The sequence below is a fragment of the Pelobates fuscus genome, chromosome 12, assembly GCF_036172605.1.
Source record: "Pelobates fuscus isolate aPelFus1 chromosome 12, aPelFus1.pri, whole genome shotgun sequence".
NCBI classification, from domain to species: Eukaryota; Metazoa; Chordata; class Amphibia; order Anura; family Pelobatidae; genus Pelobates; species Pelobates fuscus.
In genome coordinates, this window is record NC_086328.1 from 3790065 (window position 1) to 3814407 (window position 24343).

Consider the following 24343-nt stretch of genomic DNA (forward strand, 5'->3'; position numbering starts at 1 on the left):
TTGGGATAGTGTGTCGCGGCCCATGCTGCTGGATTGGCTTGGTTCAAAGCACGGGCTCTATCCTCTAATGCTTTAATGGCTGCTTGATTTATTCTTGTCCTTTCCTCATTGTTAAATAAAGTCATTAGTAACTGCTGGCAATCAGCCCATGTCGGATTATGCGTCTGTACTATTGAGGTGAACAGATCAGTCATAGCTTGTGGTTTCTCAGTATACGAGGAATTATGGGTCTTCCAGTTTAAAAGATCGGTTGTGGTAAATGGGACATATACGAAGACTGGGTCAGCGTGTGCCATTTGACCTGCGGCATCGATATAAGCTGACCCGGGATTCAGACGAAGAGGCATCTGATAGTGCTTTAATTGTTGGGCACCAGTCAACTGTCGGGTTTGGATGGGGCTACGTAGAGAGGCGTCAGTCATGGGTTCCGGTCGGGGAGAGATAGGGTATGGGGATGTGGGAGGTCGGTTTTGGGAAAAGGTCGTAAATAAAACACTTCGAGCCGAGCTAGATGAAGCTTGACCGGAAGTCTGAAGTGGCGCCAAATCAGGATATTCGTTTCTAATGGGGGTGGATTCTGGTTCCGGAAGGGGAGATTTAGTACGAGGGGGGGTGGATCCTGTACTGGAGGAGGAAGCGGAAGTGGATGAGGGTAATGAGGGGAGGGGTGCAGGACTTCCTGCGTTTGCGTCACTTCTTCTTAACGGAAAGTAAGGGGGCGGCAAAGGGATCTCGGACTCAGGGGGCGTGTCCAAAATGGGCCTAACACCAGTCCTAGTGGACGAGCAAGTCCTAGCTACCATGAGGCGACACTGCTCCTCGTGGCATGTCTGGAGCCATTTTGGCGAGTCATTTACGGCCTGTCTCCAACAGTCAATATAAGGAAACTGGCCGTAAAGTTCAGGCCTACCCGATACAGCCACGTGTAAGCGCTGTACCAGAGTTGGATCCAAACTGCCACGTGGCGGCCATGCCGCAACCAAAGTAGGCCACTCCCTAGTACACAAAGTGACCAAACGTACAGGAGACATCTTTACCCCAAAATCACAAACTTTGAATCCCTTTTTAAAATTCTTAACCATACATCCTAAGGGATCCGGAATCGTTGACTGCGACGCACCCATACTTAACAATGGAACGTCGTCGACAACGAATACTATACACGCGTACTATTCAACAGTCACACCCGTTTCCTCTGGCAACAGCACCACGTGGTACGGTTACCAAGTGAAACGTACACAATAACAATAAACACTCAGGGAATTCCCGTACACACACAGCTGTTACACCAGTCACTATATAATCAATATTATGCCCTTTGGCGTAACTATACAGTCACCCACGCTATAATTCTCTATATACGAATTACCCGTCTATAACACACCCCAGTAACATCGTCTTTTACAAATAGCGGTTACAGTACGGTTAGCATAGGTCAAAGCACAAGTTAAGGTCACAATACAATTATTAGTGGTTATGGTGTTAAACATGCAATGGACGACAATGATTAGTACTTATTATATAATGTCAGTAAATATACAGGGTTATGGTACCGTGCACTATAATACAGCAACACACTATTAACACTCTCGCTAGACGGCTGAGCTCGCGCTATCTAACAAGATATACACTTTACTAAAACAATCGTTAACACATTTACAATTCCCAACTAAACTATTGGCCAGTACCTTGAATGGACTACCTAAAACTATATACACCCGTTTTGGTTAGCCACACTGCCCAATCACCACATATATAGCGAGCTAGAGAACCGAATTTACACAGGCGCCTCTTAGTCGCACTATCAAAAGTCTAGTGGGTTCCAAATTTACACGCCTTCCCACTTAGCCCAGATAGGATGAGAACTAGCGAACCGAATTTACACAGGCGCCGCTTAGTCTCCCGGTCCCTCCGACCTAGCGAACGTAATATACACCCTAGAACGCTAGTCTAGACAAGACACCGGTGTCCGGCTAGGGCTATTTACACCAGGACCCCGCCTGACTAACCAAATCAAACGGTCTGACTAAAGAGCGTTCGATCGAGCGGTGCGCCTTCGCTCCTTCCCTCCGACAGAGGGGGCAGATACACAGATTCAAAACCCCTTTGGGCCTACCGCACAATCGGTATACCCCTAGTGGGTCCTGCCGTCTAAAACAGCAGTTGTCTTACCTCCTCGTTCCTGAACCTGAGTTCACACTCATCGACGGGGACACCCCAGCACTTCTCACGTAGAGGCCGATGATCTCCTGGACAACAGACCAGTGGCGCCGAGACGAAGGGAGGTCCACGCAGAAGTTCAGGGGTGCAGCCGTAGAGAACGTGGGCAAAGATAGACCGTCTCACGCCTCTGCCTCTCAGCTACCGTTGAACGATGAGCTTCCCGGCCAATGCACCAAATGATACCGGAGAAACTGACGGAAGCCAAGCACAGAGAGATGGACACAGGTTTCTTCAGGAAGGAAGAGATTCTTTATTGGATCACCGATCGGGACTCAGAGGGACTAGCGTCACCAAAATACAGCAAAGTCTGAGTACTGAATACATAGAGTACATTCCTTATATAGCACTGTAGCTCCTCCCACAATTAACTACACCCACACATACCCTTAACCTATTTAATAAATAGAGTCTAAACTCATCCATCCGGTCTAACCACGTGGCTCATCTGATACAAAGGAGAGGGACGCGTAATTCCAGTTCTTACATTCCTGCACCTGGTCAGTACAGTGATAACAGTATCTTAGCTACGTGTAATTAACTAACTGATACTACAAACACATATACATACATATGCCTTGTGGCAATCTTAGCCTGCTAAACTTGTATTTTACTGGAATTACATCACAGTAGGAGTCAGTATGTGCAATTTGTCTGGTTGAAACACTGCAAATCTATAGTTATTTTTAATTGTGTGCTAGGGGCTAGTTCAGTGGCAAATCCAAGGGGGGGCCTGCCTCTGCCGGCCCTGCTGTGTGCCTTCATGGACCAGAGACTCAAATGTGGCAGCCAGCAGGAAAAGAAGAGGACACGGGGGCTGTAGTTCTGCTGTATTCTCTTCTCGCGAGCTTGGAGCGTTACTGCGGTTACCTTGGCAACGCTCAGATCTTGCGTGAGTGAACTCTAGCCTCAGGAGCTGCAGGCTTGAATTCACTCACCACCGTACCACCAGGGCTTCAGCACTAGGACCACCTAGGCAAAGGTAAAAAGGGAGGGGGAATATAAGGTTTTTAAAATAACTTTTTAATAAAAAAAAATAAAAACGTATACATATATATTTATAAGTTTATTTTAAATGATTATATATATTTGTCCCCTTCCACACAATACAGTCCTACACACACACATTGCACCTTATATCCACACTGCACCCCATCACACACACATACACTGCACCCTTCACACACATACATACATTGCTCTCCTCACACACACACTGCACCCCACCCCACTCACTGCACTCTTCACACACTCCTTCACTCCTCAAACACTTATAATGCTCCCCTCATACACTGCACTCCTCACACACACACAATGCCCCCATCACACACACACACACACACACACTACTGGCCATCCCTTACTACAGGACTTATCCCTGCAGATCCCTGGTAAGTTGTCAAACTGTTCTTAAACTGTTTGACTAGTTAATCTGGGAGGTCTCCACGGCACTCCTGACACCATAGCCACTACAGAGGGGTGTAGTGGTTATTGTACTTGGATTGTTCCTTCAAATAATCTACCAGTGCCTCTCCCGAGATTAGGTTCTGGATCAGCCCTTGGGCTAGTTACACAACTTGTACACCCCAAAACTCTCTACCGGGCTGCCTAACGTCAATTCTGTGCATATTTTATGTCTGTCAGCACGCACAAGCAATAGGTGTAATTATATTCCTCCTTGCAGGCAGAGCACCTCTCACTGCGCTCTCCCCCACCTTCCTCCATTGCTTTTTTTTTTGTTTTTATAAGTTAAAACTACCACCCTCTCACAGCACTCCCCTTGGATCCTCAAATTGCATGATTCTGCTGGGGGACGGCAAAATTGTCCAATCACGGATTGCTGTATGCCAAGCCTGTGATTGGAGCGCTTGAGGACCCTGTGATGATAGATGGAGGAGGGATATCAGTTCCAGGAGCTTTGTCCAGGCGCTGGTTTGCAGGTTTATTTTTTAAGTTTGTTAATTTTTTAACTATTAGGGGGAGGCGGGGGGGGGGGGGGGGGGTCATATAGTCACTCCGTCTTGGATATAGTCACCCAGTCGTGGACATAGTCATATAATCACCCTGTCTTGGATATTGTCACCCAGTGCGGAAAATAGTCCACTTTCTTGGATATTGTCACCCAATGCTGGATATAGTCACCCAGTCCTGGATATAGTCAAATAGTCACCCCCCACATCCTTAGTGGTCCTTTCCCCCTCCTCCACCCGCTCCCCCCAGTGGTCCTTAACCCCCCTCCCCCCCCCCCCCCCCCCCCCCTTGGTGGTCCTCCCTCCCTTTTGTGCCTCCTACCTATGTAACGTGGCCGGGCGGCGTAGACCGCAGTAGGGAACTTCTGTTTCCTGTACCACTGTACCACTGAGTGAGCACTTCCTGTCTTTCTGCTGGCGGCCAGGTACAGGAAACAGAAGTTATATAGTCAACCAGTCCTGGATATTGTCACCCAGTGCGGTATATAGTCACCCAGTCCTGCACATAATCATAGTCACCCAGTCCTGGATATGGTCATAGTCACCCAGTCCTGGGCAATTGGGCATAGTCATATAGTCACCCAGTAGGATATTGCTCTCCTTGCTATCAGCTGTAGGTGCACTAGGTAGTTGTGTTGACCGTGGCTATGTCTTTGTGTAATAGACACAGGCCCTGGATGTGCTGTGACTTGTGACAGTTGATGTAAGTCCCCTGCAGTAATGAGTGTCACTTAATGTTTTGTTCTGGGGCGACTGTAACTCGATCCCAAGACATAAAGCTCTTGGTAAGCTTTGTGTCATACCTTGTAAACCTTGTAACTGTAGACTGCAGAATAGCTGTGCTGTCTCATACAGCAGACGGAACGTGTCCTTGTATATTCAATGTTACCATGGTGCGAATTCAGCAAACACAGAATTATTTATCACATTCTGCTATGACTGTGCTTTTCACATCAGCTCTTTTTAGTAGCAAGGAACGTGGACTTAGCTTTACAAAAGGTGATGTTTAAAGCTGAAGGGAGTGTAGTTTCTACATGAGGAATGAAGGCTCTGAGTATTACACCCAGTGATACCTTTCATCTTCAAACCCATGGAGATTGTCTAGCAATAATACTCCCGGTAATGTGTCTCAGTGTATAACAGCTCCACAGCAATAACACTCCCAGTAATGTGTCTGAGTGTATAACAGAGCCCCACAGCAATAATACTCCCAGTAATGTGTCTGAGTGTATAACAGAGCACCACAGCAATAATACTCCCAGTAATGTGTCTGAGTGTATAACAGAGCCCCACAGCAATAATACTCCCAGTAATGTGTCTGAGTGTATAACAGAGCCCCACAGCAATAATACTCCCAGTAATGTGTCTGAGTGTATAACAGAGCTCCACAGCAATAATACTCCCAGTAATGTGTCTGAGTGTATCACAGAGCTCCACAGCAATAATACTCCCAGTAATGTGTCTGAGTGTATCACAGAGCTCCACAGCAATAATACTCCCAGTAATGTGTCTGAGTGTATAACAGAGCTCCACAGCAATAATACTCCCAGTAATGTGTCTGAGTGTATAACAGAGCCCCACAGCAATAATACTCCCAGTAATGGGTCTGAGTGTATAACAGAGCCCCACAGCAATAATACTCCCAGTAATGTGTCTGTGAATAACAGAGCTCCACAGCAATAATACTCCCAGTAATGTGTCTGTGAATAACAGAGCTCCACAGCAATAATACTCCCAGTAATGTGTCTGAGTGTATAACAGAGCTCCACAGCAGTAATACTCCCAGTAATGTGTCTGAGTGTATAACAGAGCCCCACAGCAATAATACACCCAGTAATGTGTCTGAATGTATAACAGAGCTCCACAGCAATAATACTCCCAGTAATGTGTCTGAGTGTATAACAGAGCTCCACAGCAATAATACTCCCAGTAATGTGTCTGAGTGTATAACAGAGCTGCACAGTAATAATACTCCCAGTAATGTGTCTGAGTGTATAACAGAGCCCCACAGCAATAATACTCCCAGTAATGTGTCTGAGTGTATAACAGAGCTCCACAGCAATAATACTCCCAGTAATGTGTCTGAGTGTATAACAGAGCTCCACAGCAATAATACTCCCAGTAATGTGTCTGAGTGTATAACAGAGCCCCACAGCAATAATACTCCCAGTAATGTGTCTGAGTGTATAACAGAGCTCCACAGCAATAATACTCCCAGTAATGTGTCTGAGTGTATAACAGAGCTCCACAGCAGTAATACTCCCAGTAATGTGTCTGAATGTATAACAGAGCTCCACAGCAATAATACTCCCAGTAATGTGTCTGAGTGTATAACAGAGCTCCACAGTAATAATACTCCCAGTAATGTGTCTGAGTGTATAACAGAGCTGCACAGTAATAATACTCCCAGTAATGTGTCTGAGTGTATAACAGAGCCCCACAGCAATAATACTCCCAGTAATGTGTCTGAGTGTATAACAGAGCTCCACAGCAATAATACTCCCAGTAATGTGTCTGAGTGTATAACAGAGCTCCACAGCAATAATACTCCCAGTAATGTGTCTGAGTGTATAACAGAGCCCCACAGTAATAATACTCCCAGTAATGTGTCTGAGTGTATAACAGAGCACCACAGCAATAATACTCCCAGTAATGTGTCTGAGTGTATCACAGAGCTCCACAGCAATAATACTCCCAGTAATGTGTCTGAGTGTATCACAGAGCTCCACAGCAATAATACTCCCAGTAATGTGTCTGAGTGTATAACAGAGCTCCACAGCAATAATACTCCCAGTAATGTGTCTGAGTGTATAACAGAGCCCCACAGCAATAATACTCCCAGTAATGGGTCTGAGTGTATAACAGAGCCCCACAGCAATAATACTCCCAGTAATGTGTCTGTGAATAACAGAGCTCCACAGCAATAATACTCCCAGTAATGTGTCTGTGAATAACAGAGCTCCACAGCAATAATACTCCCAGTAATGTGTCTGAGTGTATAACAGAGCTCCACAGCAGTAATACTCCCAGTAATGTGTCTGAGTGTATAACAGAGCCCCACAGCAATAATACACCCAGTAATGTGTCTGAATGTATAACAGAGCTCCACAGCAATAATACTCCCAGTAATGTGTCTGAGTGTATAACAGAGCTCCACAGCAATAATACTCCCAGTAATGTGTCTGAGTGTATAACAGAGCTGCACAGTAATAATACTCCCAGTAATGTGTCTGAGTGTATAACAGAGCCCCACAGCAATAATACTCCCAGTAATGTGTCTGAGTGTATAACAGAGCTCCACAGCAATAATACTCCCAGTAATGTGTCTGAGTGTATAACAGAGCTCCACAGCAATAATACTCCCAGTAATGTGTCTGAGTGTATAACAGAGCCCCACAGCAATAATACTCCCAGTAATGTGTCTGAGTGTATAACAGAGCTCCACAGCAATAATACTCCCAGTAATGTGTCTGAGTGTATAACAGAGCTCCACAGCAGTAATACTCCCAGTAATGTGTCTGAATGTATAACAGAGCTCCACAGCAATAATACTCCCAGTAATGTGTCTGAGTGTATAACAGAGCTCCACAGCAATAATACTCCCAGTAATGTGTCTGAGTGTATAACAGCGCTCCACAGAAATAATACTCCCAGTAATGTGTCTGAGTGTATAACAGAGCTCCACAGCAATAATACTCCCAGTAATGTGACTGACTGTATAACAGAGCTCCACAGTAATAATACTCCCAGTAATGTGTCTGAGTGTATAACAGAGCTCCACAGCAATAATACTCCCAGTAATGTGTCTGAGTGTATAACAGCGCTCCACAGAAATAATACTCCCAGTAATGTGTCTGAGTGTATAACAGAGCTCCACAGCAATAATACTCCCAGTAATGTGTCTGAGTGTATAACAGAGCTGCACAGTAATAATACTCCCAGTAATGTGTCTGAGTGTATAACAGAGCCCCACAGCAATAATACTCCCAGTAATGTGTCTGAGTGTATAACAGAGCTCCACAGCAATAATACTCCCAGTAATGTGTCTGAGTGTATAACAGAGCTCCACAGCAATAATACTCCCAGTAATGTGTCTGAGTGTATAACAGAGCCCCACAGCAATAATACTCCCAGTAATGTGTCTGAGTGTATAACAGAGCTCCACAGCAATAATACTCCCAGTAATGTGTCTGAGTGTATAACAGAGCTCCACAGCAGTAATACTCCCAGTAATGTGTCTGAGTGTATAACAGAGCTCCACAGTAATAATACTCCCAGTAATGTGTCTGAGTGTATAACAGAGCTCCACAGTAATAATACTCCCAGTAATGTGTCTGAGTGTATAACAGAGCTCCACAGCAATAATACTCCCAGTAATGTGTCTGAGTGTATAACAGAGCTCCACAGCAATAATACTCCCAGTAATGTGTCTGAGTGTATAACAGAGCTCCACAGCAATAATACTCCCAGTAATGTGTCTGAGTGTATAACAGAGCCCCACAGCAATAATACTCCCAGTAATGTGTCTGAGTGTATAACAGAGCTCCACAGCAATAATACTCCCAGTAATGTGTCTGAGTGTATAACAGAGCTCCACAGCAGTAATACTCCCAGTAATGTGTCTGAGTGTATAACAGAGCTCCACAGTAATAATACTCCCAGTAATGTGTCTGAGTGTATAACAGAGCTCCACAGTAATAATACTCCCAGTAATGTGTCTGAGTGTATAACAGAGCTCCACAGCAATAATACTCCCAGTAATGTGTCTGAGTGTATAACAGAGCTCCACAGCAATAATACTCCCAGTAATGTGTCTGAGTGTATAACAGAGCTCCACAGCAATAATACTCCCAGTAATGTGTCTGAGTGTATAACAGAGCTCCACAGTAATAATACCCCCAGTAATGTGTCTGAGTGTATAACAGAGCTCCACAGCAATAATACTCCCAGTAATGTGTCTGAGTGTATAACAGAGCTCCACAGTAATAATACTCCCAGTAATGTGTCTGAGTGTATAACAGAGCTCCACAGCAATAATACTCCCAGTAATGTGTCTGAGTGTATAACAGAGCTCCACAGCAATAATACTCCCAGTAATGTGTCTGAGTGTATAACAGAGCTCCACAGCAATAATACTCCCAGTAATGTGTCTGAGTGTATAACAGAGCTCCACAGCAATAATACTCCCAGTAATGTGTCTGAGTGTATAACAGAGACCCACAGCAATAATACTTAGTATTAATGTTTACCATACAGTACTGGGACCCATATGACCTGCTAGGTCATTGTTGCTTGGTTACTTATTGATTACTGGGAATAACAAAGGTTAAACCAAACAGATGCAGAGAGTCAGTCTGCTAATCAGCGTGGCAGAGAGTCAGTCTGCTAATCAGCGTGGCAGAGAGTCAGTCTGCTAATCAGCGTGGCAGAGAGTCAGTCTGCTAATCAGCATGGCAGAGAGTCAGTCTGCTAATCAGCGTGGCAGAGAGTCAGTCTGCTAATCAGCGTGGCAGAGAGTCAGTGCCCTAATCAGCATGGCAGAGAGTCAGTCTGCTAATCAGCGTGGCAGAGAGTCAGTGCCCTAATCAGCGTGGCAGAGAGTCAGTCTGCTAATCAGCATGGCAGAGAGTCAGTCTGCTAATCAGCATGGCAGAGAGTCAGTCTGCTAATCAGCGTGGCAGAGAGTCAGTGCCCTAATCAGCATGGCAGAGAGTCAGTCTGCTAATCAGCATGGCAGAGAGTCAGTCTGCTAATCAGCATGGCAGAGAGTCAGTCTGCTAATCAGCGTGGCAGAGAGTCAGTGCCCTAATCAGCATGGCAGAGAGTCAGTCTGCTAATCAGCATGGCAGAGAGTTAGTGCCCTAATCAGCATGGCAGAGAGTCAGTCTGCTAATCAGCGTGGCAGAGAGTCAGTGCCCTAATCAGCATGGCAGAGAGTCAGTCTGCTAATCAGCGTGGCAGAGAGTCAGTGCCCTAATCAGCATGGCAGAGAGTCAGTCTGCTAATCAGCGTGGCAGAGAGTCAGTGCCCTAATCAGCGTGGCAGAGAGTCAGTCTGCTAATCAGCGTGGCAGAGAGTCAGTCTGCTAATCAGCGTGGCAGAGAGTCAGTCTGCTAATCAGCGTGGCAGAGAGTCAGTCTGCTAATCAGCATGGCAGAGAGTCAGTCTGCTAATCAGCGTGGCAGAGAGTCAGTCTGCTAATCAGCATGGCAGAGAGTCAGTCTGCTAATCAGCGTGGCAGAGAGTCAGTGCCCTAATCAGCATGGCAGAGAGTCAGTCTGCTAATCAGCATGGCAGAGAGTCAGTCTGCTAATCAGCATGGCAGAGAGTCAGTCTGCTAATCAGCGTGGCAGAGAGTCAGTCTGCTAATCAGCATGGCAGAGAGTCAGTCTGCTAATCAGCGTGGCAGAGAGTCAGTGCCCTAATCAGCATGGCAGAGAGTCAGTCTGCTAATCAGCGTGGCAGAGAGTCAGTGCCCTAATCAGCGTGGCAGAGAGTCAGTCTGCTAATCAGCGTGGCAGAGTCAGTCTGCTAATCAGCATGGCAGAGAGTCAGTCTGCTAATCAGCATGGCAGAGAGTCAGTCTGCTAATCAGCATGGCAGAGAGTCAGTCTGCTAATCAGCATGGCAGAGAGTCAGTCTGCTAATCAGCGTGGCAGAGAGTCAGTCTGCTAATCAGCATGGCAGAGAGTCAGTCTGCTAATCAGCGTGGCAGAGAGTCAGTCTGCTAATCAGCGTGGCAGAGAGTCAGTCTGCTAATCAGCGTGGCAGAGAGTCAGTCTGCTAATCAGCGTGGCAGAGAATCCAAATGGCTAAATTGAGGTTAAAAAAGCAGGGGTTTAGAAGGATTTTGGTTCGCTTTAGGGACTGTCCCTCCTCAATAGGGAAACTTGGGAGGTATGACACTGGATCTACTTTAATAACTTAGCTGCAGAGCCGAGTAAAGCCCTGACCCTGAAACCTGAGTGAGTGACCTCGAGCTTTCAATACACTCATACCAGCCCGGGTTCAAATCATTATTATGTTATTATAATTCACAGGTTTAACCACATCCCATGGAAGTACAGGAAATATTTCACGGGGATGATGCCATCTGTGGATTGAAATGTTAGATACCAAGACCTGCCTGTTAAAAAGGCACAGAGATTCTGTAATATATTCACATATTTGGGATTTCTACCATTTAATTGCATTGTCTGCAGGCTAGAGAGGCTGACCTAAAAATGTAAAGAAACAAAGAATGTGGATTTCTCCCATTTACCATTTTCTTGTAACGGGTCACTTGGCTAGCAGTCCTGTAATCTGTGCTGGGTCTATGCCACCACTACGGTTTGCCCTGCTATAATCTGGGACTAACCATGTCAAGCAGGAAAATATTTTTTTATTTTTTTCTTTACCCTGGTCATTCCTTCCCAATGCAATCAAACCTGCAACCAAAACGGCTGTTTTTCCGCTGAATCAGGAATTGTAAATACATGGCCCGGGAAATTCAAATGTTAGGCCAGAGAAGTTGAACTCGAGAAATGATAAGTGTGCTCTGGTCTAAAATGTGCATGCAGGTCTCTCATCACTTCACGTTTTAGTGGATAAACCCCATTGTTTTACTCAACAGAATGAAAAAAGACTCTGAATTGCTTAGAAGAATCAAATAAGCTTTATGCTTTATCTCCTCCCTTTGTCTGACAGTGAAAGGGTTAAGCTTGGCAGTGAGTTTGGTAACTAGGGAAACGGATTCTTATTTTAGGAGCTTGTAATTAGCCCTAATGTCATGTTAGCGCAGCTACGTTACTTAATACGCTTCTTGGTGACAAATGAAATGGATTCCTTAGCATTTCCTTATAGTGTGAGGTTATCATTTACCTCCTTTCATAGCTACACAGCTTCCAGCATTGCTTGTCGTTTCTCTTAGTAAATATCAATAATGCATTGCTGATTCTTATAAAGTAACCTGTGCCTTACGGAACGCCCTGAACTTCTCACAACTTGGGTTTGAAGCGCATGTTGATTTAGTTCAGAAATGCTTAAAACGTGATAAAGCTTGTCTATCCAACATTCTGTGTTGCAATATAAAATGGTATTACAATTATCTGTTATTTTACACACATATATATAATTCCATTAATTCTTGTTAGGTGTGATGCTGATACCTGAACAAGTTGTCTTGGGCTATTCTCTCCCAGGAGTTAGGTAGTATTGGGGAGAATGGATTAACCCCTGGGGCTCAGAATCACCTCGCCAGTATTCATTGTAGCACATACTTCCTATATATGCCATAACAGAGAAATTGTGTAAAGTTCTATGAGAGAGGGAAAGTACATAGTAAAATACTGTTATGTTATACGTTAATTTTTTATGATCACCTACTGTAGTAAAGCTGCTCTGGAAATCCTCTCTGGGTGGCTATTCCAGTACATGCTCAGTAACTTCTCTCTTGTCTTGTCTTTCAGTGTTCCATTTGTCCCGAAAGGTGACTACCGTAGTTCCTGAGAGTTGCCTCTTGATTATCCTGGGTCTGGCCCTTGGTGGGATTGTCCTGGCTATAGCGCAGAGGGCGGAGTTTCAGCTGGAGCCTAACATGTTCTTCCTCTTCCTGCTGCCCCCAATTGTCCTGGACTCCGGATACTTCATGCCCAGTCGACTCTTCTTTGATAATTTCGGTGCCATTCTAATGTATGCTGTGGTGGGCACAGTTTGGAACTCCTTCGCCACAGGAGTCGCTCTCTGGGGTATTCATTTATTGGGCTTTATGGGTAAGTATAAAAAATTGTAAGTATACAAAATCGTAATAACTGTCATATTACTGAAGCCACAAGCAAATCCATGTAGATTATTTATAACATGTAAAGGAGCATTATAGAAAAACAAAAATGCATTAGTAACACTAGAGTGTTATACTATCTACTTCGATTATGGCCCCCCCAAAAGTCAAATAAAAAAACAAAAAGATGCATAGTGTCACTTTAAAGGGATACTAAAGGCACTAAATAAACATTATCTTAATGAAGCAGTTTTGGTGTATAGATCATGCCCCTACAGTTTCAATGCTCAGTTCTCTGCCATTTAGGAGTTCAATTACTTTTTTTTCTTTTTATGCAGCCCTAGCTGCACGTCCCCTGGCTCTGACCGATAAAGCTTGCATGAATATAAAATGTTTTCATTTTTCAATTAGATGTTAACTTGCTTTAGAAGTTTTAATCTCATGCTCTGTAAACAGAACTATAATCACACGCAGGAGGCTCCTACAGAGCCTAACAAGCAATTAACAGAGCAGGAGATAAGAAATTCTAAATTAAACAGACTGTGCAATAAAGGAAGTTTAACCTTTAGATGATTCTTTACAGGAAGTGTTTGGCAGGCTGTGTAAGTCACATGCAGGGAAGTATGGCTAGGGTTACATAAACAAAGTGATTTAACTCCTAAATGGCAGAGAATTGAGCAGTGAGACTGCAGGGGTATGGTCTATACACCAACACTGCTTCAGTTTTGACTGAAGACCTAGTGTAAGGATTTTCTCTTTTACTTGGAGCAGTAGGATTTAATTTTTTTTTTTTTTAAATTAACAATAAATAAATGAACCATACAATTCCTCTTGCTTTAATAGTTTGTTTAATCAAGTTATTTTCCCAGCAGAACTCATGTTTAATTGAGGATTATTTCCCTGTGAGCCAGCATAGTCCCCATGTTCCTGAATCTGAGTCTGAGTTTGCCATCCAGGGTTGATACTACCTCATAATTTCTACTAGCTCATAATTGCTATGGCCCCTGTCAAGGATACTACATCATTATGAAACACTTGTGGTAAGCTCTGAAGGGAAAGAGCAATAAAAACTAAAAAACTCAACCCTCTCTCTCTTTCCTTGTCTTTTATAAAGGATAGAGCGTAGGGGAGCCACGAGAATGTAATGTTAATGTCTGGGATGCTTATTCACACCTGCATTGTCCAAAAACTAGCATAAAGCTCCAAAAACTAGCACAAACGAGACATGCTTTCTGAAGAAGCTGACGCTCTCAGCTGAATATTTAAAGTTCAGACTTTGATGTCGGGGGCTGTAAGTTGTGAGGAGGGAGTGGGCGTAATGTTTGACAGAAGTACGATGTAGCTGTGCTGAACAGTGTGTTCCGTACAATATCCACCCGGCTGTGAATACAGACATGGTTTGCGGCTTGGACAGGGACAGTAACTCTACATATTGCATTTGTACCTGGCACAATATAATCGTAGGTCAGTATCACAATAACAGCTGCTTGCAATGAGAACAAATCTAACTTTCTCCACAAAGCTGTCTTCTTGCAGCCTGAATGACATACCCGTCCAGTTAAATTGTCCGCTACTTGCTTCAGACTCTTGTGGTTGTAACACTGTGATACCAGATTTGGAGACACAGTTTAGGAACTTAAGTGACATCTATGAGTGCCAAGAGTAACTAGATAAACCTCAGGTGCACGGTCTCCCACCGGCTATGTGGAATATCCCAGTATAGACTCATTGAGTTGACTTACTCTGCAAGCTATCAGACAACGCCATGCCATCCGTGGGGAAAAAACACACTGAGCTAAAGTGAGGACTTTATCTGAATGTTAATATTGCAGTGCAATAACACATTGATCTAGAAACAAATAGAAAATACTGGTGTTTAATGACGGACATCCAGTTACAAACTTTTCATGTGTCATTGGTTTTCTATTTTTCGCTTTATAAATGAAAGAGAGCCACAGTGGTAGTAGGACTAATAGCTGCACAGAAGGATCATGGGATAAGAAGGTATGCTATACAGAGGCCATATGTTAACAGTACTGTCAAGGCTTCTAAATAGGATGACATGTATAATGAGTTTTGTTTTGAACCATCTGATACACTCAGGTTAAAGTAATAGGACTATTTTGCTGACGCTTTTATAATTTCAGTCACTCCAAGTGTGAGGAGTGTTATCTGTGAAACTGTTTTGCACCATGAGTTGGATAACGATGTTTCTGTTTGGAACCATTCTTAGAATCGTCCCAGTGACCAAGTTTCATTGTGTGCCACAGACCCCAGGGTGGAAGCTGGCTTGATGGACTTCCTGCTGTTTGGTAGCTTGATTTCAGCCGTGGACCCAGTGGCCGTGCTAGCCGTGTTTGAGGAAGTCCACGTGAATGAAACCCTGTTTATCATTGTATTTGGAGAATCGCTGCTCAATGATGCTGTGACTGTGGTAAGAATAGCACAAACCTTTCCAACTACACCATTAACAGGAACTCCAAGCTGGGATTCATCCATCCTCTTTTATGCAGGGTTTATTAATATTTATTGCAGGAGTCAGAGTCCTTCAGGACCTTTCTATCACACTTTACAAAGTAGCACTTTTATCCTGCACATTCTGGCAGAGCTGCGTTTCAGTTATCAGTTATTAATTATGGAGCTATCTGCATTTCACAGAAACCTTTGCTTGTGCTCCGTGATGGTGTGTAGAACTGTGTTATTATGGAGAAACCAATAACCACATTAAAATTACCACCAAACACATCGTGTATCCCCTCAATACACTCACACTAAACCAAAAAAGTTTATTAAAACAAATAAAAAAGCAGACATTGTAGGTGCTGATGAAAGATAGAACAAACAGTCTTAATTAATTAATTAAAACAAATATATTCCCTAGTGTAGTGGGTAACTATGGAGAAACAATACAGGTTAACAGCGAGGGGTGAGATCACGTATGCTGGTATGCTAACAGTGTTAAATGGAGGAATTAGAGATCAGTCTTTTTTTTTTTTTTTAAATCAATCTATGCATTTACTGGAGTGCACAGGGTTAATTATACGCCATGGAAGGAATATAACTCTATGTATCATTTACGGAGTGTCTCGGAAACGCGCAGGGTTAATTATACGCAATGTACAGGGTTATCACTCTATGTATCATTTACAGCGTGTCTCAGAAACGCGCAGGGTTAATTATACACAATGCACAGGGTGATCACTCTATGTATTATTTACAGCGTGTCTCAGAAACGCGCAAGGTTAATTATACGCAATGTACAGGGTTATCACTCTATGTATCCTTTACTGAGTGTCTCAGAAACGCGCAGGGTTAATTATACGCAATGTACAGGGTTATCACTCTATGTATCATTTACTGAGTGTCTCAGAAACGCGCAGGGTTAATTATACGCAATGTACAGGGTTATCACTCTATGTATTATTTACAGCGTGTCTCAGAAAAGCGCAGGGTTAATTATACGCAATGTACAGGGTGATCACTCTATGTATTATTTACAGCGTGTCTCAGAAACGCGCAGGGTTAATTATACGCAATGTACAGGGTGATCACTCTATGTATTATTTACAGCGTGTCTCAGAAACGCGCAGGGTTAATTATACGCAATGCACAGGGTGATCACTCTATGTATTATTTACAGCGTGTCTCAGAAATGCGCAGGGTTAATTATACGCAATGTACAGGGTGATCACTCTATGTATTATTTACAGCGTGTCTCAGAAACGCGCAGGGTTAATTATACGCAATGTACAGGGTGATCACTCTATGTATTATTTACAGCGTGTCTCAGAAACGCGCAGGGTTAATTATACGCAATGCACAGGGTGATCACTCTATGTATTATTTACAGCGTGTCTCAGAAACGCGCAGGGTTAATTATACGCAATGCACAGGGTGATCACTCTATGTATTATTTACAGCGTGTCTCAGAAACGCGCAGGGTTAATTATACGCAATGCACAGGGTGATCACTCTATGTATTATTTACAGCGTGTCTCAGAAACGCGCAGGGTTAATTATACGCAATGCAAAGGGTGATCACTCGATGTATTATTTACAGCGTGTCTCAGAAACGCGCAGGGTTAATTATACGCAATGCACAGGGTGATCACTCTATGTATCATTTACTGAGTGTCTCAGAAATGCGCAGGGTTAATTATACGCAATGTACAGGGTTATCACTCTATGTATTTACAGCGTGTCTCAGAAAAGCGCAGGGTTAATTATACGCAATGTACAGGGTGATCACTCTATGTATTATTTACAGCGTGTCTCAGAAACGCGCAGGGTTAATTATACGCAATGCACAGGGTGATCACTCTATGTATTATTTACAGCGTGTCTCAGAAATGCGCAGGGTTAATTATACGCAATGTACAGGGTTATCACTCTATGTATTTACAGCGTGTCTCAGAAAAGCGCAGGGTTAATTATACGCAATGTACAGGGTGATCACTCTATGTATTATTTACAGCGTGTCTCAGAAACGCGCAGGGTTAATTATACGCAATGCACAGGGTGATCACTCTATGTATTATTTACAGCGTGTCTCAGAAACGCGCAGGGTTAATTATACGCAATGCACAGGGTGATCACTCTATGTATCATTTACTGAGTGTCTCAGAAATGCGCAGGGTTAATTATACGCAATGTACAGGGTGATCACTCTATGTATCATTTACTGAGTGTCTCAGAAATGCGCAGGGTTAATTATACGCAATGTACAGGGTTATCACTCTATGTATCATTTACTGAGTGTCTCGGAAGCGCGCAGGGTTAATTATACACAATGCACAGGGTGATCACTCTATGTATCATTTACTGAGTGTCTCGGAAACGCGCAGGGTTAATTATACGCAATGCACAGGGTGATCACTCTATGTATCATTTACTGAGTGTCTCGGAAACGCGCAGGGTTAATTATACGCAATGCACAGAGTGATCACTCTATGTATCATTTACTGAGTGTCTCAGAAACGCGCAGGGTTAATTATACGCAATGCACAGGGTGATCACTCTATGTATCATTTACTGAGTGTCTCGGAAACGCGCAGGGTTAATTATACGCAATGCACAGGGTTATCACTCTATGTATCATTTACTGAGTGTCTCAGAAACGCGCAGGGTTAATTATACACAATGCACAGGGTGATCACTCTATGTATCATTTACTGAGTGTCTCGGAAACGCGCAGGGTTAATTATACGCAATGCACAGGGTGATCACTCTATGTATCATTTACTGAGTGTCTCGGAAACGCGCAGGGTTAATTATACGCAATGCACAGAGTGATCACTCTATGTATCATTTACTGAGTGTCTCAGAAACGTGCAGGGTTAATTATACGCAATGCACAGGGTGATCACTCTATGTATTATTTACAGCGTGTCTCGGAAATGCACAGGGTTAATTATGCCTCTCAATGACAATGATAATGACGCCTATTTAGTTATTTTAGATAAAAGAGATCAATAAAGAGGATAATATCAGAATAGGACATTATGGGGTTAAATCAGAAGAGTCTTGTTGCAGTTGTACAAACAGGCAGCTTGCTGTAGGGTGAGGACAGAAGGATAGGATCATGTAACATGCGGCATCTCACATTTTATAAACATTGTGTCAATTTCTACTTCCCAACCTTCCGCTAAGGACCACAGTGCCATTCTTTCCATCTAGAGCAGATGTCATCCTATACTGCCATCCTCTTCAATCTAGCTTTTGCCCCCTCCACTTTACTGAGACTGCTCTTAAAGTTACAAATGACCTAATCACAGCCAAATCCAAAGGCCACTACTCCATAGTAATTCTTCTTGACTTCTCTGCTGCCTTTGACACTGTTGATCATGGCCTCCTTCTCCTAACTCCTCAATCTTTTGGTCTTTGTGACACAGCCCTCTCATGATTTTCCTTTTATCTCTCCCAACGCTCCTTCAGTGTCTCTTTGTCCAATGACACCTCCTCTCCTCGTCCTGTCTAAGTCAGAGTCCCTGAAGGTTCAGTTCTTGGTCCCCTTTTGTTCTCTCTCTATACTGCCTCTCTTGGCAAACTTATTACCTCATTTGGATACCACTACCACCTGTACGCTGACGACACCCAGATATATCTCTCCTCCCCTGACCTTTCCCCTGCTGTCCTACAACGTGTCACTAATTGCCTATCTTCTATCTCTGAAAGGATGTCCTCCCACTTTCTGAAACTCAATCTCGCTAAAACTGAATTTCTTATTTTTCCTCCTCACAACACTGATCCTACTCATTCACTCTTCCTGCAGGTTGACGGTACCTGCCTAACCACATCCTATCAAGCTCGCTGTCTTGGTGTCACTTTTGATCCTGGCCTCACCTTTGTGCCTCATGTCCAATCTGTTGCTAAAACCTGTCGATTCCAACTTAAAAACATTGCCCGCATACACCCCTTTGTTACGCAAGATGCTGCCAAGGAGCTTGTTCATGCTCCAGTAATCTCTCACATGGATTAGTGAAATTCTCTCCTAATTGGTCTCCCCAGAAGTCATACTGCCCCCTACAAACTGTGGTGAATGCTGCTACCAGGCTGATCTTTCTCTCATGTAGCTCCTTTCACACCTCACCCCTCAATCCTTACACTGTCTTCCTGTACCCTACAGGTGTCAACTTAAAATACTAACCCTTACCTATTAAGCCCTAACCAACTCTAGCCCTTCTTACATTTCTTCACTGATTCATAGTTATGCCCCCTCTTGGTCTCTCCGCTCTACCGGAGACCTTCTCTTGTCTGCTGCTTGCACCCTTACTGCAAATTCACGACTGCAGGACTTCTCATGGGCGGCTCCTTTCCTTTGGAACAGCCTGCCTACCCCTGCCAGACTCTCCCCTAGTCTTCAATAATTTAAAAAGTCCCTCAAAAACCCATTTTTTTAGGATTGCTTACTCCAAGAGTAACTTCTATCTCTCAAACATTCCTCTCGCTCTCTCCTAAAGGGCCACACTCCACTCTCACCTCCAGGTCTGCTACTTTCCCTCCATGTCCATTTGCCGTCTCTCTCAGTACCCTTCCTATTGTGTTTTTATACCCCACCTCCTCTAGACTGTAATCTTGTTTGAGCACGATCCTCATCTACCCATTGTTCCTGATACATTTTGTTATTGTCTCATTTGGTAAATTCCCCTCTTATTGTAAAGCACTGCGGAATAAGCTGGCGATATATAAATACCAATAATATAATAATCTGTACCTCAGTTATACAGTGCTACCTCAATATACAGTGCGTGTGACATCATATCTTTACCTCATTATATAGTGCGTGTGAAATCATGATGTCTCTACCTTGATATACAGGGCATGTGACATTATGATATCTACTTTATTATACAGTGCGTATGATATCTGTATCTCAATATACAGTGCGTGTGACATCATGATATCGCTACCTCAATATACAGTGCGTGTGACATCATGATATCGCTACCTCAATATACAGTGTGTGTGACATCATGATATCTGTACCTCAATGTACAGTGTGTGACATCATGAAATCTGTACCTCAGTATACAGTGCCTGTGACATGATAATATATCTATCTCATTATATAGTGCATATGACATCATGATATCTACCACGATATACAGTGCGTGTGACATCATGATATCTGTACCTCATTATACAGTGTGTGACATCATGATCTCGCTACCTCAATATAGACTGCATGTGCCATTATGATATCTGTACTTCATTATACAGTGCGTGTGACATCATGATATCTCTACCTCATTAGACAGTGTGTGATATCATAAATGAGAAAATAAATAGTTGCGGCGCACTCAGACTACAAAAAATATAACACAAAGAAGGCTACTAAAATGCCTATCTAAGAATAAATATGGGGATTTGGTTCCACCATATGGCCATATGTTGTTAAGCCCACCACTACTTTCAAAGTACCCCAATATCAGTGGGTCCTACGCTAAAATGTGGGGGACAAATTAAACTAGTGTTAAATTAAATCCTAGTAAGAGTATAGTGAGTATACAAAAATAAGTGATGAAAGCAATTAAAAACAGTGTTAAAACTAAACAATTAACGTGGTGTTGCTAAAATGAGTATACTCACTATTGCAGATGATATCTGTGCTGACTGGAGACAATAATAAAAGTGACCTGACTATTGAAAAACTCCTCCTATATATACACCTGTGGCCACCTCTAAAGGAGCCTCTGAAGCTGGGGGGCTTGGGCGGGGTGCTTAACCCCAAAGGAATTCCACCATATGGCCATATGATGGAACCAAATCCCCATATTTATTCTTAGATAGGCATTTTAGTAGCCTTCTTTGAGTTATATTTTTTGTAGTCTGAGTGCGCCGCAACTATTTATTTTCTCATTTATGAAGTTTGGTCACTGCGGCAGCACCTTTCATGCAAAATGCAGGTCTCGGGTGTGCCCCCAATTCTTTCTCAGTGTGTGATATCATGGCATATCTACCTCAATATACAGTGCATGTGACATGATATCTGTACCTAATTTTACAGTGCATGTGACATCATATCTCTCTCTACCTCATTCTACAGTGCATATTACATCATATCAGTGTGTGACATCATGATAGTTCTACCTCATTCTACAGTGCATGTGACATCATAATATCTGTACTTTATTATACAGTGCGTGTGACATCATGATATCTACCTCATTTTACAGTGCATGTGACATCATATCTCTACCTCATTATACAGTACATGTGCCATCCTAATATCTGTACTTCATTATACAGTGCATGTGATATCATATATCTACCTCCGTATACAGTGCGTGTGACATCATGATATCTGTACCTCAGTATATAGTGCGTGTGACATCATGATATCTCTACTTCGATATATAGTGTGTGACATCATGATATTGCTACCTCATTATACATTGCGTGTGACATAGAAACATAGAAACATAGAATGTGACGGCAGATAAGAACCATTCGGCTCATCTAGTCTGCCCAATTTTCTAAATACTTTCATTAGTCCCTGGCCTTATCTTATAGTTAGGATAGCCTTATGCCTATCCCACGCATACTTAAACTCCTTTACTGTGTTAACCTCTACCACTTCAGCTGGAAGGCTATTCCATGCATCCACTACCCTCTCAGTAAAGTAATACTTCCTGATGTTATTTTTAAACCTTTGTCCCTCTAATTTAAGACTATGTCCTTTTGTTGTGGTAGTTTTTCTTCTTTTAAATATAGTATCCTCCTTTACTGTGTTGATTCCCTTTATGTATTTAAATGTTTCTATCATATCCCCCTGTCTCGTCTTTCCTCCAAGCTATACATGTTAAGATCCTTTAACCTTTCCTGGTAAGTTTTATCCTGTAATCCATGAACCAGTTTAGTAGCCCTTCTCTGCACTCTCTCTAAGGTATCAATATCCTTCTGGAGATACGGTCTCCAGTACTGCGTACAATACTCCAAGTGAGGTCTCACCAGTGTTCTGTACAATGGCATGAGCACTTCCCTCTTTCTACTGCTAATACCTCTCCCTATACAACCAAGCATCCTGCTAGCATTTCCTGCTGCTCTATTACGTTGTCTGCCTACCTTTAAGTCATCAGAAATAATCACCCCTAAATCCCTTTCCTCAGATGTTGAGGTTAGGACTCTATCAAATATTCTGTACTCTGCCCTTGGGTTTTTACGTCCAAGATGCATTATCTTGCACTTATCCACATTAAATGTCAGTTGCCACAACTCTGACCATTTTTCTAGTTTACCTAAATCATTTGCCATTTGGCGTATCCCTCCTGTAACATCAACCCTGTTACATATCTTAGTATCATCAGCAAAAATGCATGCCTTACCATCAAGACCTTCTGCAATATCACTAATAAAAATATTAAAGAGAATGTGTCCAAGTACAGATCCCTGAGGTACCCCACTGGTGACAAGCCCAAGCTTCGAATATACTCCATTGACTACAACACTCTGTTGCCTGTCACTCAGCCACTGCCTTACCCATTCAACAATATTGGAATCCAAACTTAAAGATTGCAGTTTATTGATAAGCCTTCTATGTGCAACAGTGTCAAAAGCCTTACTGAAATCTAGGTAAGCAATGTCTACTGCACCACCCTGATCTATAATTTTAGTTACCCAATCAAAAAAATCAATACGATTAGTTTGGCATGATCTCCCTGAAGTAAACCCATGTTGTCTCTGATCTTGAAATCCATGTGTTTTTAGATGTTTAACAATCCTATCCTTTAACATGGTTTCCATTACTTTCCCCACTACTGCAGTAAGGCTTACTGGCCTATAGTTGCCCGACTCCTCCCTATTACCTTACTTGTGAATAGGCACAACATTCACTAACTTCCAATATTCTGGGACTACTTCTGTTATCAATGATTGGTTAAATAAATATGTTAATGGTTTTGCTAGTACACCACTAAGCTCTTTTAATAGCTTTGGGTGTATTGCATCAGGTCCCATTGACTTATTTGTCTTTACTTTTGACAGTTGAAATAGAACCTCTTCCTCTGTAAACTCACATGTAATAAATTACTCATTTATCCTTTTTCTTAACTAAGGTCCCACTCCCTTTCATTCATTTTCATCTGTAAATACCGAACAAAAATATTCATTGAGGCAGTCAGCTAGACCTTTATCCTCTTCTACATGCCTTCCTTCTTTTGTTTTTAATCTAACTAATCCTTGTTTTACTTTTCTTTACTCATTTATGTATCTAAAAAAAGTGTTGTCCCCCTTTTTTACTGACTGTGCTATTTTCTCTTCTGTGTGTGATTTGGAAGCTCTTATAACTTGCTTAGCCTCTTTCTGTCTAATCTTATAGATCATTCTGTCTTCCTCACTCTGTTTTTTTTTATAATTACTAAATGCTAACTTTTTGTTTTTTACTATTTTGGCTACATCTGCGGAGTACCACAGTGGTTTCTTGAATTTTTTGCTTTTACTGACAAGCCTAATGCAATTTTCTGTTGTCTTCAGTAGTGCAACTTTTAAATAATCCCATTTCTCTTGGACTCCATTTAAATTGCTCCAGTCTGATAATGACTCCTTTACACATATTCTACTTTTAGAAAAGTCTGTTTTTCTAAAGTCTAAAACTTTTGTTTTTGTGTGGTGTGACTCAGTCACTGTTCTTATATTAAACCACACTGACTGATGATCACTGGATCCTAAACTTTCACCTACAGTAATATCGGATACCAAATCTCCTTTTGTTAACACTAAATCTAGTATGGCCTATTTACGAGTTGGCTCCTCAACGACTTGTTTTAGAGACAATCCCAGTAGGGAGTTTAGCATATGTGTGCTCCTGGCACAAGCAGCTATTTTTGTTTTCCCAATTCACATCAGGAAGATTTAAGTCACCCATGGTGATAACTTCCCCCTTCATTGTCATTTTAGC

The 24343-nt window shown here is 42.6% G+C and overlaps 1 protein-coding gene across 3 annotated transcripts in view; it reads left to right on the plus strand.

Annotated features, from left to right (window-relative positions):
- The window catches only part of SLC9A5 (solute carrier family 9 member A5), a 178793-nt gene that overhangs the window by 97557 nt on the left and 56893 nt on the right, over positions 1-24343 (plus strand). For all 3 annotated transcript variants that reach the window (XM_063438806.1, XM_063438807.1, XM_063438805.1), the window contains 2 exons: positions 12638-12940; positions 15219-15382. In XM_063438806.1, coding sequence (XP_063294876.1) covers positions 12766-12940; positions 15219-15382 — 339 coding nt within the window. In that variant the 5' untranslated portion in view covers positions 12638-12765. The remainder of the gene's footprint in view (positions 1-12637; positions 12941-15218; positions 15383-24343) is intronic.